The sequence below is a fragment of the Halichoerus grypus genome, chromosome 4 (assembly GCF_964656455.1).
Source record: "Halichoerus grypus chromosome 4, mHalGry1.hap1.1, whole genome shotgun sequence".
NCBI classification, from domain to species: Eukaryota; Metazoa; Chordata; class Mammalia; order Carnivora; family Phocidae; genus Halichoerus; species Halichoerus grypus.
The window spans coordinates 150249500-150267601 of NC_135715.1; the positions used below are offsets into that span (position 1 = coordinate 150249500).

At 36.0% G+C, this 18102-nt stretch overlaps 1 protein-coding gene across 10 annotated transcripts in view; it reads left to right on the top strand.

Annotated features, from left to right (window-relative positions):
* Positions 1 to 18102, top strand: part of PMS1 (PMS1 homolog 1, mismatch repair system component) — an 87309-nt gene that overhangs the window by 56876 nt on the left and 12331 nt on the right. For all 10 annotated transcript variants that reach the window (XM_078071098.1, XM_036075485.2, XM_078071105.1 and 7 more), the window contains 3 exons: positions 8560 to 8682; positions 9247 to 9390; positions 9562 to 10448. In XM_078071098.1, the coding sequence (XP_077927224.1) occupies positions 8560 to 8682; positions 9247 to 9390; positions 9562 to 10448 (1154 nt within the window). The remainder of the gene's footprint in view (positions 1 to 8559; positions 8683 to 9246; positions 9391 to 9561; positions 10449 to 18102) is intronic.

Genomic DNA, 18102 nt, shown 5'->3' on the forward strand with positions numbered 1-18102 from the left:
CCTGTTTTTTCTATTTGTTTTTAATTTTAAACATTGTGGTTACATTATTTTTTTATAAGATTTTCAATAAAGGATCTTATCTATTTACTTTTTATGAAAGAAGAAGAGTTGGGGCACCTGGGTGGCTCAGTTGGTTAAGCATCCTACTCTTGATTTCAGCTCAGCTCATGATCTCAGGGTCGTGAGATTGAGCCCCACCTTGGGCTCTGCACTTAGCAGGGAGTCTGCTTGAGATTCTCTCCCTCTCCCTCTGCTCTTCCACCCAGTCTTGCTCGCTCTCTCTCAAATAAATAAATCTTTTTAAAAAAATGTTAAAAAGATAAAGAAGAGTTGAGCTTTCTTACCTTTGTTTTCCCTTTACCATTCTAAATATGTACTCCAGCTTCCTTTTCTTGATCTCTCAGCTTCAGTGCTTCTTGAGTTCCTATAATGCTAGATGAGGTTATGAATTATGAACACTCACACTCTTTTACTTGCTCTTGCCTCTCTCAATCATGTCAGCTCTACTTTTATGTTATCAAGCTTAATAACTTGTCGTCTTTTGCAACCATTTTTAAGTCTCCATCTTTTGTTTGAAAATTGATTCTAAAAGTTGAAAACTTATTTGGAGTATACTGTATGACTAAAAATAATTTTCAATGCAAAGCCAAGTATTGTGCTAGGATTACATTTCCTAAAAATCCATGTTATGTGTCCATTTTATACAAATGAGAATATTTCTATTGTCCCAATTAAATGGAATCTTCTTTCTTGTTCTCCTATCACCAGCTCAAAATTTGCTTATATATGGACTTACATAGGTTTTGCTTTTTCTGGGTTTTCCAAGGTTTGGGTTTTGGTTTTTTTTTTTTTTCCTTTTTTCAAGTGAAGAAATTTTCTTCATCATGTCAGCAATTAAATCCAGCTCTTTTATTTATTCTAGCTATAGCTGGTAATTTATTCTATTCCACTTTTTTTAAAGCATTAGATTTAGAACCTAATTTCTTATTTGGACTGATTGCCTGTCAGGTGTTCTACACAGCTCCCATCCTGGAATTTTTTTCATAGGGATACTAGTTGTTTCCATTATTTCACATATCCCATGCCTTCCTCTTTCTTAGTATTAATTCTCATTTTTTTCATGTACATCTTTAGTTAACTACCACAGAAAGGGGACATGAGAGGCAGACTTTTATGTACGAGAATGACTTTATTTTGCACTTTGACTTGTTGACTTTCTCTCTCTAGTCTGGTAGATCTACAATTCTAGATTGAAAATAATTTTTCAGAACTTTGAAGACATTGAGTACCTTTGACCGTCCATTGTTGCTGATGGGAAGATGAATTCATTCTAGTTCTTTCTTTCTAGCTGATAAGTATTTTTCTTTCTGAATGTTCTTAGGATCTTTCCTTGGTCTCTGTTCTTCAGTTTTTCAAGAATGTCTCTAGATGTGTGTCTTTTATTACTCATTTGCTTATTATGCTGAGCACTTGTGAGACCTTTTGAATCTGAAAATTTGTTTCTTTTTCAGCTCTGGGTTATGTACTTCCATCTGTCATAACTTTGATCATTTTTCTCTTTTAATGAAACTCATTATTGTTGGTTTAGGACCTTATGTTATTTCTCTCTTACTGTTTTTCTCAATTTTGTATCTTTTCCTTTTTCTCTAAGTTTTTAGAGATGTCTGACTCTCTTTTATCCCTTCTGGATTTTTTTGAACGTTTTATGTTTAATTTCCAAGAGCATTTTTTTATTTTTTTAGAGAGAGAGAACAAGGGTGGTGGGGAGGGCGGAGGGAGAGAGAGAGAAAGAATCCCAAGCAGGCTCTATGCCCAGCACGGAGCCTAATGTGGGGCTTGATCCCATGACCCTGAGATCATGGCCCGAGCAAAAATCAAGAGTCAGACTCAACCAACTGACTGAGCCACTCAGGCACCCCTCCAAGAGAGTTTTCAAATTTTACTGCTTTTTTACAACTTCATATTGTTGTCTTATGGATACAAAATCTTGAATCTCTCTAGAGATATTAAGTTTTATTTCTATTTTTAAATTATTTGTTCCTTAAATTATCTCTTTTTTAGGAGGTCAGTTTTGTTTTGCTTTTCAGGTCTTTTTCCTCCAAGCCATCTTTTTCTGTGAATGGAAGTCTAATTGGGAATTCAGTGTTTGTGCTTGGACTTACTGAGTGTCAGGCTTCACTTGAGTATTAATTTTTTTTTTTTTTTATTCATTTGCGAGAGAGACAGAGAACAAGCAGAGGGAGAGGGAGAAGCAGGCTCCCTGCTGAGCAAGGAGCCCGCTGCGGGACTCGATCCCAGGACCCTGGGATCATGACCTGAGCCGAAGGCAGACGCTTAACCATCTGAGCCACCCAGGCGCCCCACTTGAGTATTAATTAATCAAAATCCTGGTCCTGTTCCCACAGTCTGGGGAATCACAGGTGCCATCATGGGGTGGGGGCTTAGCACACTGCACCCATACTCACTGCTCTAGTTCTCAGGAAATTCATTTCATCTCTTTCCTCCCCCCCCCCAACCCCGTTCCTTCCCTTCCTCTTTTTCTTTTTTTCTTCCTCGCACAAAATTAGATAATTGCAATTGGTTCATGACAGATTATCCTTATTCAGTTTCTTAATAGAAGAGTCTATAGTTTTTGCTTGTCTGCACATTTTAAGCCTGAAGGCTCTCTGTTCTGCTGGACAGTTGGTTTCTCTCTTCTTCTCTCTCTCTTTTTTTTTTTCTTAAAGATTTTTATTTATTCATTTGAGACACAGAGATAGAGAGAGCATGAATAGGGGGAGAGGCAGAGGGAGAAGCAGGCTCCCGGCTGAGCCAGGAGCCCGATGTGGGGCTCGATCCCAGGACCCTGGGATCATGACCTAAGCAGACGCTTAACCATCTGAGTCACCCAGGGGCCCCTGTTCTTCTCTTCTTTTTTTATAATTTGTTGAAATCTCTTTTCTGCTACTAGTTCTTCTATTCTGCTTACAGTATTAAGTTCTTAATTATTATCATTTTATTAGTCTTGGATGGGAGCTTGTGCTCAGTTGATGTTCTCTCTGCCTGAGGAACAATTCAGGCCAGCCTTAGGGGCCAACTGTAGTGCCGTATAGTGGCACTAGAGTGACATAGGTCCTGTTTTTCAGAGCTCCCTTAATAGTTGTTCAGTAGTTTCAATATACCCTGGTGCCACCTTAGACTGGTTATGGTGGCTGACTTGGGATAATAAAGGTACTGTCTTGGGACAGTAAATTCCCCCAGGTCCCTTGTGGTTTCATGGGACTTTGTTGCCTACACTGGTAACCCAGGAAGCTTATGACAGGAGATCCAGACTGATATCTCTGGTATTGTGCTCTAGGTATTTTAGCTGTCATAGTTTGGTTTGAAGACCAGCAGCATTGGCATTACCTGTATGCTTGTTAGAAATGAAGGATCTCAGGCCTCATCCCAGACATAGGGAATCAGGATCTGTATTTTAACAAGGCCCCCAGGTGCCCATTCAAGTATGAAAAACACTGATTTAGACCTTGGTCAGTTACAATTTTATGTATGATTGGAATTATCCTGTTAAATCATTTTCCCAATGGGAATTTTTTTCTGTGATCTGTATTGAGATGTGTTGCCAGATCTATGTTTGCCCACTGATTTTTAAATTTTCTCTTGAGATAGAATTGTGTGAGGGCTGCTGGTAATCTATCATAGATTTTGCTATACCTTAATGTGGTTATCCTTGCACAGAGTAATTTAGGAATTTGGAAAGCATGTGTTGCTGAATAGTTCCAGTTCCATGGGTTGTCAGAATGATAAACTTTTGAGTGTGTCTCTAGTGAGAGTGATCATAAAACCAAATCCCTCTTCTGTTTATGTACTGTGTATCTAAATGGGTGTTGTACTTAATGTTGCCAGGAGCTCCCCATCACCACTCCATGCTTTCTGGGCTTGTCAGGAGGGTTGTCCTATATCAGAGTTTCTTTGACCCCTTCTCATTCCTGGCCAAAAGCAATCTTAAGTTGTTTGCCAACTGCTAATAGTTGCCCGATCTCACCTCACTTCTATCCCCATTACATACCTTCAGGCTGTGAAACTTGGCCACCAAGACCCCTTCACTGTACTGGGATGGCAGATGCATTTGTCATTGGGAACCTTGGATATAGAGAATCTTTATATATCTTTTCCCATAATGTTGAGGGTCCCTTTCTTTAACTACAGCCACTTCATGTTGGAGAGTCTCTTAATTATGGATGGTGATCCCAGCTGAATCACTGCTATGATGGCATTTATTAGGAATTTCCCAATGTGGCTTTGTTAGCTTAAGGGAACTCCTCAAATTTTATTTTGCTTCATGTTTGTTTTTTGTTTTGTTTTGTTTTTTTGACATCTATCTTCGCTTGATATTTTTATCTCTGCATTTTTCCATGGCAGGTTCTGGATAAATTCCTCAATGCTGCCTGATTTTTATTCCTAAAACTGTACATTTCCAGGATTCAGAATTTATTCATTTTCCTATTCTCTTCTAAACTTGTTTATAGCTTACGAGTCTTGAATTTTTTATCATCTGTTTTTTTTAATAATGGATGTAACTTTTCTTTACTCTTTTGAAAGCATGGTACATGTACTAATTTCAAAGTTCTTTTCATATTGCTCTATCATTTCTACTTTCCTGGGAGAATATTCTCTCATTCTCTGCTATTTTATATGCTTTGAAATTTTAATTTGCACAGTCATCATGCATGCAGGTTTATTGTTTTTGTTATTTTGTTTTTACCCACTCCACCTTCTTTCTCCTCGTGGTTTGGCAGATACCACCCCCTTCTGGCCCCAGTTCAAAACCAGGTGCTAATATTAGTAGTTCATGCCTTTCATCCTGCCAAGATTTTATAGACCCCTTTTCCTAGCTGACTTGGCTTAGCTTTATTTTTGGTTTTGGAGTTATCCATGTTCCTTCTTGTGACCCTTGCAAGCAGCTCCATAAACAGTGGTCACAATATTTTTAAGCATTTTTGAGGGGGAGGAAGAGGGCTGTCTCAGCAGCCCATTTCACATGGAAAGACTGATTTTAATCTCTTGCCTTGTATGTGTTTTCTGTTCCTATTTCCACATCAGAATATAATTTCCAACTGACACAGATGGTTTCTTCTTTTAATTGAGATATAGTTGATATATAACATTATATTAGTTTCGGGTGTACAACAAAATGATCTGTTATATATATATATATATTGCAAAATGATCACCACAATAAGTCTAGTTACATCCATCACCACACATAGTTACAAAAACATTTTTTTCTGACACCGCTGGTTTGTAATCCAGGAACAGATAGGGCTTTTGATTTCAGCCAACACTCTCCCTTATGTTTTGCATCCTTAACATCTTTATGTTGTCTTACTTTTAAATGGTTCAGTCTTTTGAGATTTTTGTAAAAATTGATTTTTATCTATCACTGTTATGTATTTGCAGTTGGAATCAGGGAGAAGGGAGTTTCTGCATGAACTTGTCCCACTGTCTTGAGCAGAAGTACTTAAATTATTACTTTAGAAACATAACTCCCTGGTGTTCTTTTTTTTTTTCTTAAAGATTTTATTTATTTGACAGACACAGCGAGAGAGGGAACACAAGCAGAGGGAGGGGGAGAGGGAGAAGCAGGCTTCCCGCCGAGCAGAGAGCCCGATGCGGGGCTCGATCCCAGGACCCTGGGATCATGACCTGAGCCGAAGGCAGCCGCTTAACGACTGAGCCACCCAGGCGCCCCTCCCTGGTGTTCTTGAGGTTTACTGAAAGAGGAAACTACTGTTAGGAGACCAGTCAGGGTTACCTGAGCAGAATCCGAGAGGAGAGGAGATGGGTTTGACAGATTGGGTCGCTGGCAGGGCTCATTATTATGCTAAAGGAATACAGGAGGAGCCAGTTGTATAGCAGGGCAGCGGTGGGGTGAAATATTTTATCAAGTTTTGAATGTGATGAGATTGAGAAGATTTTTGTGATAGCTAGTTAAAAATAGTAAGCGTTTGGGGGTGAAAGAAATGGAGGTTATTTATCTGTATCTTAGTATCACTGGTGTATGTGTATAGATGTGAATGAAATTACTCAGAGAGTAGAGACGAAGAAAAAAGGCTTTGATGATGGAACTCACGGGAACCATCATCATTTATAGGTGGTAAGCAAAGGGAGAGAAATCAGCAAACCAGACTAAAGAGAAAGTGTCAGGAAGGAAGCAGAAAGACCAAAAGAGAAGGCTGAAACAGGGTGATGCTTCCCAAATGAGAGAGTTGTCATCAGTGTCAGGGTCTGCAGAGAATCTTCCCATATATCACCTCAGATTCACTTCTCTGCACGTCCTGCCTTGCAGAAAGTGGTCGTTTTTCTGTTCATAGAGTTGCTGCTATTCTTTTCTTTGTCCTCCAGTTGAGTTCGTAGGTGTTCAGAATGGTTTGATAGCTATCTAGCTGGATTCCTGGGACCAGATGAAATTTAGGTCTCCTACTTCTCCACCATCTTGGATTCTCAAGGGTCTGCAGAGAATCAAATAAGAGAAGGACTGAGTGTCCATTGGAGTCGGTTATTGGAGGTAGTAGAAACCAGATTATAGGGGGTTGGAGATGAAGAGAAGGAGGGAGAGGTCCATAGTTGCAGAGCAATCAGGGGAGAAGAATTTGTTTATATTTTTGCCTTTCATTTTTGTTTCGCTTTCTAGGTTGAGGAATACTTAGGTACAGAATCTTGTATGGTCAAATTTTTTATTTGGTTGCACTGATTTAGTCTCTTTCTTTTTTTTTTTTTGCACTGATTCGGTCTCTAACAGACGTTCTTTTTCCATAAACTACCCTGATTTTTATTTTTAGAGCATTTTATAAGACTTTGCTTTTTGATTTTACTTTTCCATATAACTTAAATATACTTTGTTCTTAAGGTTATCCTAAGCCATTTTTAACTCAGTATTTGGAAATGGTAATAATTATTCAGTGGACAACTAAGGTGGTATAAAAGGAAAACACCAGCAATTTTACCAATTTTTCCTCATTTTATTTTTCATTCCTACCTATTTGGGGCAGTTTTGTTTTAAGTCCACAAACCCAGTAAGTCTTTCAGAGACTAAACAGGTGCTTCCTGATGCTCAGCAGTGCTTTAAGAAGGGTCTCATGTTACCTGGTAAATTATACAACCATTTATAAATGCTGTGAAGTTTTACAGTTAATTAAGTAGCATTTTGTAATGGATTATCCAGCTTTATTAATTTATTTTTTAAATTGGCACAGTTTGGCACTGTGACAATAATGCACTTAGTGTTCTAAAATTGGTAATGCATCTCCTTAAACATTTATTTCCAAGGGTAGGGTAGGGATAGCCATAGACATAGATGGCAGCCTACCCACTGTGTTGGTAAAGAGCCTCATGGTTTCTGCTTACCTAAAAATAGCATCTCCACTGACACTCTCACTTTTCTAGACCTAAGCTGAAATTTTACTATTAGTGTTTCTTAACAGGTTAATATAAATACATCTATTTCTAGTTGTTTCAGATAGAGTACAGGCTTAAATTTTAAATAATTTGACCAAGATCACACGGCTAGTAGTGGAGCTAGGATTTAATCATGTCAATCTGACTCCGTCCTGTATTCTTTACAAATCTCTGTATTGTCTTTAGAGGTAAAAAATAGGAGCTTTTTGTTTTTTGGCTTCTATCTCCTCAATCTCTCTCTTCTCTCTGGTATTTTTTTCTAGGATCCTTCATCATTTTCTCCCTCCTTTTCTCATACATTTACAAAATAGAAAAAGAGCATAAAAATAACTGGTTTGATTGTAGAAAAGTTCTCTAAACAAAAATGGAAATAAAGTACTGTAATCGGTGTCAAAGAGTAAAAGGATTTTTAAATGAGAAATGAAAGCCCCATCAGATTGACTCCACAAGATAGAAACAGCCACTTCTTTACAGGAAAAGATGGCTAAAAAGAAAAGGATAAATATCTAAAAGAAAGTCACAATATGAAGAATTTTTAAATGGTAAAAGAAATTTTAAGAAGAAAGAAGATAGGGTTGAACAAACAGCAGTATTTATGCTGTATGTCCTATGACAGTAAGACATATGCCCATTCATGAAGCTTTTATGAATGCCAATTTTTCCTTAAGAGTTGTAGGAAGAGGGGCGCCTGGGTGGCTCAGTTGGTTAAGTGACTGCCTTCGGCTCAGGTCATGACCCCAGGGTCCTGGGATCGAGCCCCGCATCGGGCTCCCTGCACGGCGGGAGGCCTGCTTCTCCCTTTCCCACTCCCCCTGCTTGTGTTCCCTCTCTCACTGTCTCTCTCTCTGTCAATTAAATAAATAAATAAAATCTTTAAAAAAAAAAAAAAGTTGTAGGAAGAGAGAGTTTCAGGCCAAGAACACCAGTGTAATATGCTTCTGTATTTTATTTAAGGTTAATGTTCAAGACATGGTTATCAGCAAGTATAGGACTCTTGAGACCATAAAATGAAAATCCATTTTATTTTTTTATACCTTTTGTACTGTATATAGCCAGACCCTTGGACCCACATTCATTGTTGACAGTGTTTACTAGTTCTGTAACTATTTATTATAATTGCAGATTTATCTAAGTGGATTTCTTCCAAAGCATGATGCAGACCACTCTTTAACAAGTCTTTCAACCCCAGAAAGGAGTTTTATCTTTATAAACAGTCGACCAATACATCAAAAAGACATATTAAAGGTAATCTATTTTAGAAAAAAAAGTATTACTTGGATCAGAAATAAAAACTAGCTCTGTCATTTGTCAGCTTGTTATAAGGACTACTTCCAAGGATTTGCTCTAAAATAAGGAGAAGGAGATAAACATACTGTAATATTTATTAAGCATTGTGCTAGGTGTCTTACATAGGACTTCACAACAATTCTGTGATGAATTATTATCCTTATTTATAGTGAAGAAACCGAAATGTTAGTAACTAAGAAGTTAGTGACTAAGAAGCCCATTATAGCCAGGAAGCAGCAGAGTTTGGATTTGAACCCTGGACTTTGAAAACATCCATGACACTATGATCTTTTAACTGTGAAGCCAGTTGCACTGGGTAGTTGTACTTCTTAATGAATGCTTGTGTTTCATGTAAGTTCAAGGCCTCCAAATGAGTATTTACCATTTAGATACTGCTTTTCCTCATAAATAATTACATCCACTCAGTTTCTCAGCTGACTATACTTTTTTGGCTATATTTAAGGATGGCGGTACTATCTTTACATGGTATTTTTATCTTTTCTTTATTACATATATTTCTAGCTAATCAGACATTATTACAATCTGAAGTGCCTAAAGGAATCTACTCGTTTGTATCCCATTTTCTTTCTGAAAATTGATGTTCCTACAGCTGATGTGGACATAAATTTAACACCAGATAAAAGTCAAGTGTTATTACAGAATAAGGTAAATTTTTGGATAATTTTTTTTATTTATGTTTTTTACAAACTTATGCAGTCCTCACCATTTTCACATGGGAGAGTTGCTTGTTTATACATATTTTTAAATATTATTTTAAATCTTGCCTATTTATTATTTTCATAATTTTCCCTAACATTTGTTAATTTATATTTTTAGGAATCTGTTTTAATTGCTCTTGAAAATCTGATGACGACTTGTTATGGATCACTACCTAGTACAAATTCTTACGAAAATAATAAAACAGATGTTTCCTCAGCTGACATGGTTGTTAGTAATACAACAGAAACAGATGTGCTTTTTAATAAGATGGAATCATCTGGAAATAATTATCCAAATGTTGATTCTTCAGCCATTCCTTTCCAAAATGATGTGCATAATGATAAATCTGGGAAAAACACTAATTATTGTTTAAATCATCAGGTACATGTTGATGACCATTATGATAATTTTAATAGTGAAAATTCTAACGTTGATAAAAACACTAGAAATACATTTCAACAGATCCCAATGAATACTTTATCATGTGAGGATGCCCAGAAGGAATGTAGTGAAACTTGTTTTGTAAGTTCTGTTAAGCATACCCAATCAGAAAATGGCAATAAACACAGTAGGGATGAGAGTAGGAAAAATGAGGAAGCAGCAGTTCCTGAGAAGTCTTTGGAAATCTGTGCAGATGACTGGAGCAAGGGAAATACACTTAAAAATTCAATGGGAGAAAACATTGAACCTGTGAAAATTTTAGTGCCTCAAGAAAGTTCAGTATGTAAACTCAGTAATAATGCTTATCCAAGCCCTGAACAAAAGAATCTCAGTGAAGGTTCCTGTAACAAAAAATCAAATGTGGTAGATAACAAATCTGGACAGCTTACAGCGTATGATTTAATTAGCAATCGGGTAATCAAGAAACCCATGTCAGCAAGCGCCCTTTTTGTTCAAGATCATCGTGCTCAGTTTCTCACAGAAAATCCTAAGACCAATTTGGAGGATACAACAGTACAAATTGAAGAACTGTGGAAGACATTGAGTGAAGAGGAAAAACTGAAGTAAGTTTCCAGAGCTTGCGTGTGACCTGATGCTGAGATACTTCCATTGTATATGACTCACTGGGTTAAAAAAAAAATTTAAACTTCTTATTTATGGAAAAGTAGAATGGAAAATGCCTTTTGGTTTGGCTAGAGTACCTTTTTTGGCATCACTTTTTTAAATTTAGAGAAGTTTTTTGTTTTATTTTTTGTTTTGTTTTGTTTTTGGTACAAGCCTTAACTACTTTATTATTAAAATTTGAAGTTAAAGGCTTTCCATTCTTCTTAATTTAAAACTGTATTTTCTTCTATTTCCTTTTTCTTTTATGTTAAAGGATCTTTCTATGACAGGACTTTCTCTTTTTTAAGCTTATACATTAGAACAATTATAACAGTGGTGGTTTTAAAAAATATCTTGACTATTCCCTTTTTTAAATTGGTCTCCAAAATATGTAACACAATATGAAAATTACAATATTTTTACAGATTCAATTTAGTGGAGTCAGTACTGTCCCTATTCAGTACAAACTGAAGGCTTCCTTCTAAAATCTTTTATTTGTTGGCAACTTATAAACTGTGGCGGGGTGTTTTGGCAGGTAAATAGGTGGTTTGATCTATCTTTGATGAATATAACTACTTACTGCCATTTTTAGATTAGATGAACTAAATAAATATTATAAGGTAATATGATGAGTGTTTATAGTTGACTTACGGCACTTATTACAAATACAAAGTACTGTCTTGAGTGATCTAGCCCACCAGAAAACAAAAGAGTGGAATTATACTTCCAATCATATATTATTATGTAGGGTATCTCAATATTATGTTAAACATCTTGAAGAAAATTTAAACATAACTTACCACTCAGAGTTTTTATTTGGTGACAAATATGGACACTTGACCGATTTTTTTTTTTTTTTTACTTTTTCATTCGCTTATTGTCTTATAAAGACACTATCAATTTAAAATAATAATGACCACTATTTTTTGTGTGTGTGTAGAATGCAACTTTCCTTTTTTTAAAATTTAAATTCAGTTAGCCACCATATAGTACATCATTAGTTTTGGTGTAACATTCAGTGATTCATTAGTTGCATATAACACCCAGTGCTCATCACATCATGTGCCACTATAAACACTGACAGGCAAACCTCCATAAATTAGCCTCTCTCTTTACCTTTTTTTTTTTTTTTTTTTTTTTGGTGGGGACGGTTGTGTTTTTTCTATTTTCAGGCATACACAGAAGTAGACAAAACAGTACTGTGAACCCATAACCCTGTTTCACGAACCATCATCTAATGGTCAGTCTCATTTTATCCATACCTCCATGCACTTCACTTCCACTTTTACTATTATTATTCTGAAGCATATCCTAGGATAATATCCTTTATTTCATAAATATTTTATTATGTATCTGTAAAAATTAAAAATGCTCCTTTTTTAAATATAGCCGTAATACAATCATTATAATTTTTAAAACAAGATTTCCTTAATATCATCAGATATTCAGTCTTTGAATTTCTAATTACTTAATAAATACCAGTTTTTTAAAGTTTGTTTATTTGAATCAGGATGCAAATAAGGTTCACACCTTGTGATTGTCTTCAGTTTTATCCAAATGACATAGGCATTTTAAAGATCAGTGCATTTAACTTTTAGTACAGCAAGCCCACAGAAGTGGAATTGCATTGACCAGGGAGGTGATGTATTATCTGAGAAGGAGGGAAAAAAGCATAGATGTGTCCTTCTCCTAGAAGGTAGGGACAGTGTAACAGCTTAAGATAGCTGTTCCCGTACAGCCTCACAATAGCAGGTATTGATCCAGTTGACTTTTGGGGAGTGTCAGCATTGTTTCTTCTTGTGGGCCCCAAGGTATCAGCGTACAGGATTATGGTTAATGGGCCTTGTCTAAAAATTTGTTTATCATCAGGCAGTATTCTAGAATCCAAAATGTTCTCTATCTTATTGCCATAAGGTAGACAGAAGAGGCAGTGTTGGTCAAGAGCAGACCTCTGAAACTACACGGGGTTTTAACTCCAGTTTCTTTCTCTGCTAGCTTTTTTGTAAAAATGTGTGAACAGTATCTCCTAGATTGTTTTGAGGATTAAATAAAATATTGTGTGTTATGATGTAAGAAAAATGACTGGCACGTTGTTCATGATCTTACTCAGAGTTCTTAACCTGTGAAAAGAAAATTCCTCTCTTGTGATTGGCATTATTTTTCACTTGCTTAGTCAAGATTAAATTTAATTTGGAGGCCAGAAATAGAAGAAAATATAAGTATTTTGGGATCAGAGAGTTTACTGTATGTCACAAAATGTTGTGTTAGAATCTTCCAGAGCCAGGGGTTTGGGGACCATGATGGCTGTGTCCAAAATTATGATCAGTGAGAAAGTGCAGCAAAAATGGTATCACACTCAGCAATCACAGTAACTACCACTTTTCTGTAATATTTATCTTGGAATTCTTTCCATGATCCTAAATTCTGCAGGAAATGCTAAGGGATATCAGAGTAGACTCCTCTTCTGTGGATAATGGGTCTTTCCACCTATCCTCCCTTCACTATTTTCCTATTCTTCCTGTTTCTTTCCCTTCTTCCTTCTCTTCCTTCTTGCCCTTCTCTTTCTCCTTTTTTTTTTTTTTTAAGATTTTATTTATTTATTTGACAGAGAGAGGCACAGTGAGAGAAGGAACACAAGCAGGGGGAGTGGGAGAGGGAGAAGCAGGCTTCCCACAGAGCAGGGAGCCCGATGCAGGGCTCAATCCCAGGACGCTGGGATCATGACCTGAGCCGAAGGCAGATGCGTAACGACTAAACCACCCAGGCGCCCTCTCCTTTTCTTTTCCTTCCTTCCTGCCCTCCTTCTTTCTTCCCCTCCTTTCCTCCCTTTCTACCTGTCTTCAGTTAGGAAATATTTATTAAGGACATTCTGTATACAAGGCCCTATGTACTCTAGCTAATCACTTCAGATATAGTGATAAGTAAAATATACTTTCTCTACTCATAAATGATGCAGTATAGTGAGGAAGACACAAACAAATAGTAATCATAGAATACAATGAGTTGGTTTTAAAATAAATATAAGGGGTTATGAAAATACTTAGCAGTGGATTTAATCTCATCTGTGAGACAGGAAATGATTCCCTAAGTAGAAATAATCAGAAGAGCATAGGGAATTTTCTAAATAAAACAGCTAGAAGTAAAATAGTGTTATTGAGGGAATTAAAGATGCTCTCTGTGACAGGAATAGAATATGAGAGAGTATAGTAAAGTAAATTGAGGGAAGGCAGGCCAGATTATGTAAGGTTTTGTAAATCATAAAGAATTTGAATAAGCCCTAGGATCAGGGTTTTTCTGCTGAGAGCTTAGGGCAGACTTTGGAGTGGGGGGTACTTCATTTTTCAGTTCTTCTTTTCTGGATATTTTTTCCTTTGCTTTTCTTCTCCTTTCCTCTGGTGGATTAGAAGCCAGATTTAGGTCTGTGCCTGCCCACTGGGGTTTCAGTCAATTGATGTTAACTTGAACTTTTCATTTGCAGTACTGTAAACATACACTTCTACTTAAAATAAGAATAATATTGTAATTGGGGTATTGAAAATGGTAAATAAATTTTATAATTACATGTAATCTTTGGTCACAAAAACATTTGAATTGATTACTGGTCAAATCAAAATTAATATTTTCCATTCAGGTTACTGAATCCCTTAATGACATTAAGTCAAAGGTAGCAGCTGTTTTTACTTAACATTTGCTTAATATTCCTTTGGACATAGCTTTTTATATTTCCCAAGGAACTAATTAAATTGAATTATTGAGTAAATCACAAGATTAGTACCATATGTGAAAATTTGCACATTATAATTAATTACAAATGTGACCTTCATCTTGAACTCATTTTTCACCGTAAGGGAAAAATCTTGAATTGGAATGTCCCAGAGCTAAAAATATTTACTTATAGTACGTATTGAAAGTAAACTTTTGAAAATTATCTGTTTTATGTAGCTAATCCAGAACTTCAGATTCTAAATAGAAATGGGAGAAAATCATGTACAAAATTATGAATATAGCCTGGTAAGTAACCAGAGAGGCATTTTTCACCTAGTTTACAGTGAAACAAGGTCTTTTTTACATTCTTACCCAGCTAACATTTCTGTATTTAACAAACATGTACTGAGTACAAACTACACAACATACTGTGGTCTCTTGTCTCTTACTCTCAATTTTAAAATTTAATACAGTTCGCCCAAGAATGTCATTCCTAACACCTATCTATATAAATTTCTCCTTAAAAATGTTTCATGTATATTACCTACAATAGAATTTAACCAGTTTCTTAAGAGTTACTTAAGATTAGAAATAGCGTTAATTCTCCAGTCTCAAATTTAAAACTGCATTTAAAAATTTTTTTAGTAAAGTTGCTTAAATAATTACCGGCCTTTAGTCAGTCATGTGCCCCATTCATTGTAAGATGTGTTTCTTGATATAAAATGATAGCAAACATTTATAATTATTTACTGTGGTGCCAAGCATTATTCTAAGTACTTGAAACATTTTAACTCATTTTATTTTTCAAAACTATGAAGTAAATGTAGATTATCTATATATTACAAATGATTATCCTGAGGCACAGAAAAATTAAATAATTTGTGTAGATTTGCAGAACTACTAAGCGGCAGCACCAGACCAGTCAGTCTCCAGGGTCTGTGCTCTTAACCGCTACACTTTACTGAACACCTAAGAGTGGTTTTCAGTTTGGGGTATGCTTTAGAATCATCCATGGAGCCTTTCAGAAACTGTTGTTCAACCTCAAGCTCGGCGTGGAGAATTTGAAAATCTGAGGGTGGGATTCAGGCATCTCAATTTTGTAGAAAAGGTTGCTATAACCACTATGCTAGACTGTCTTTGATTGGCTGTAGAAGTTTCATTAACCCAAAAGAAAAGATGTCTTGAGTTTTTACCCAGTATAATTTTAAAGTGTCCATTATCTTGTACCTTTGAAACTGAATTAAATTAAATGGTTTGGATGTATTGAGTTTATTTGAATTTATTTTTTCACTGATGACTCTAAAGTGAGAAATAAATAACAACTGAAAAAATTAATATTTAGCAATGAATCCATTACAAATTTAATCATAAAATTTTTATTTTGCCTGCTATCATTAGAGTGACTTTAATTTTACTAGTATCTAAATAGTAAATGGAGTATTGTGTACAGATTTTCTTTTGTAGTGCTCAGGAAATTGTTTATTCCATGTTGATGTTACAGTAGATGTGTAAGGAGTTCTTCAGATGTAGAATTAACTGTTTTATTTAGTTATTTGTAAGGTTTTTTTCTTTTTTTAGTGTTTGTGTCTTCAGTGCTTCCATAAATGGTTTTAAAATTGGGTAAAATGTAGGGCGCCTGGGTGGCTCAGTTGGTTAAGCGACTGCCTTCGGCTCAGGTCATGATCCTGGAGTCCTGGGATCGAGTCCCGCATCGGGCTCCCTGCTCAGCGGGGAGTCTGCTTCTCCTTCTGACCCTCCCCCCTCTCATGCTCTCTGTATCTCATTCTCTCTCTCAAATAAATAAATAAAATCTTTAAAAAAAAAAATAAAAAAAATAAAAAATAAAATTGGGTAAAATGTAGCATTGTGAAATACACAGATCTTAACTGTATATATAGTTCAGTGCATTTTTATATGTGTACACCCATGTAACCACTGCCTCAGACAAAATACAGAATACTTTAATCACCCCAGAAGGTTCACTTATGCTACTTATCAGCCAATTTCCATACACAGCCACTGTTTTGACTTCCATCACACTACTTTGGGTTTGCTGGTACTTAAACTTCATTTATATAAAATCATACAACATGTACTCTTTTTTTTTTTAAGATTTTATCTACTTATTTGAGAGAGAGAGAGCACATAAGCGGGGGGAGGGGCAGGGGGAGAGGAACAAGCAGACTGCCCCTTGAGCAGGGAGCCTGATGCAGGACTCGATCCCAGGACCCTGGGATCATGATCTGAGCCAAAGGTAGATGCCTAACTGACTGAGCCACCCAGGTGACCCAACATGTACTCTTATTTTATTATATTTTATTTTATTTTATTTATTTATTTGAGAGAGAAAGAGAGCAAGTGAGAGAGAGCACAAGCAGAGTGAAGGGCAGAGGGAGAAGCAGACTCCCCACTGAGTGGGGAGACTGATGTGGGACTCCATCCCAGGACTCCGGGATTATGACCTGAGTCAAAGGCAGACGCTTAACCGACTGAGCCACCCAGGTGCCCTCAACATGTACCCTTTTATATCTAACTTCTTCTCAACAGAATATGTTGTGATTTACATCCATGTTTGTTGAATATCTTTGTATAGTTCATTCTTTGAAATTGATAAGTAATATTCAATTGTATAAATATACTGCAATTTGTTTATTCAGTCTCCAGTTGGATTGTTTCCAGTTTGGAGCTATTATGAAGAAAGATGAGTTGTTTAGTTTCTAAATATTTGGGGGTATTTCTAAATATCTTATCGACTTCTAATTTATTCTGTCATGGAGAGGGAAACTACTATGTCAGATTTCATGCTTTTGAAATTTACTGAGAATTAAGCCCAACATATGATCTATCTTCATGAATGTTCCAAGTATATAACACCTAGAAGGAATCTGAATTCTGCAGCTATTAGATGGAGTATTCTAAATGTCAATTTAATCGAGGTAGATTCCTAAAATCTTCTATAGCTTTACTGTTCTTTATGTTTTGGTCTAGTTCTTCCAGTTACTGAGAGAGGGGTATTAAAGTCTCCCAACTATGATTATGGATTTATTTCTACTTTAGATCTGTAAGTTTTGATTCATGTAATTTGTACCTTCGTTATTAGATACATACACATTTGTGATTGGTATGCCTTCCTGATGTTAGCCCCTTTTGTCATTATGATTTTTCCCTCATTATCTGTTGTATAATTTCTTGTTTTGAAACTGATAATTATTTCATCTTCTATTACAATAGCTATTCTTTTTTATGCTTATCCATTTGCATGTTGTATCTTTTCTTTTACTTTCAAACTACTATTTGTGTCTAAAGTATAACTCTTGTAGACATATATAGTTGGATTTTGCTTTTTATTTATTTATTTATTTATTTATTAAGATTTTATTTATTTATTTGTCAAAGAGCAAACGCACAAGCAGGGGGAGCAGCAGGCAGAGGGAGAAGCAGGCTCCCCGCTGAGCAGGGAGCCCGATGCAGGACTTGATCCCAGGACTCTGGGACCATGATCTGAGGGGAAGGCAGACGCTTAACTGACTGAGCCACCCAGGTGCCCTAGATTTTGCTTTTTAGAGTCACTCTGACAATTTCTGCCTTTTAGTTGGAATATTTAGTCCATGTAATGTAGTAACTGATACAGTTAGGTTTAGGTCTACCATTTTCTTGTTTCATCTTTGTTTTGTTCCTCAGTTCCTCCTTTTTGTGGGAGACAGGCAGCCTTCTTTAGCATTAAAAGAATATAATTTAATGTTTAATTTTAATTCTATTGGCTTTGCATTATTTTTTGCTTTGGGGAATATATTATACATCCTTAATTTATCATAATGTGTTTATAGTTAATAGGGTTCCAGACACACAGAATATAAGAACTTTGCAAGTATAATTTCACTTACTACCCTTGTCCTTTGTGCAGTTGGT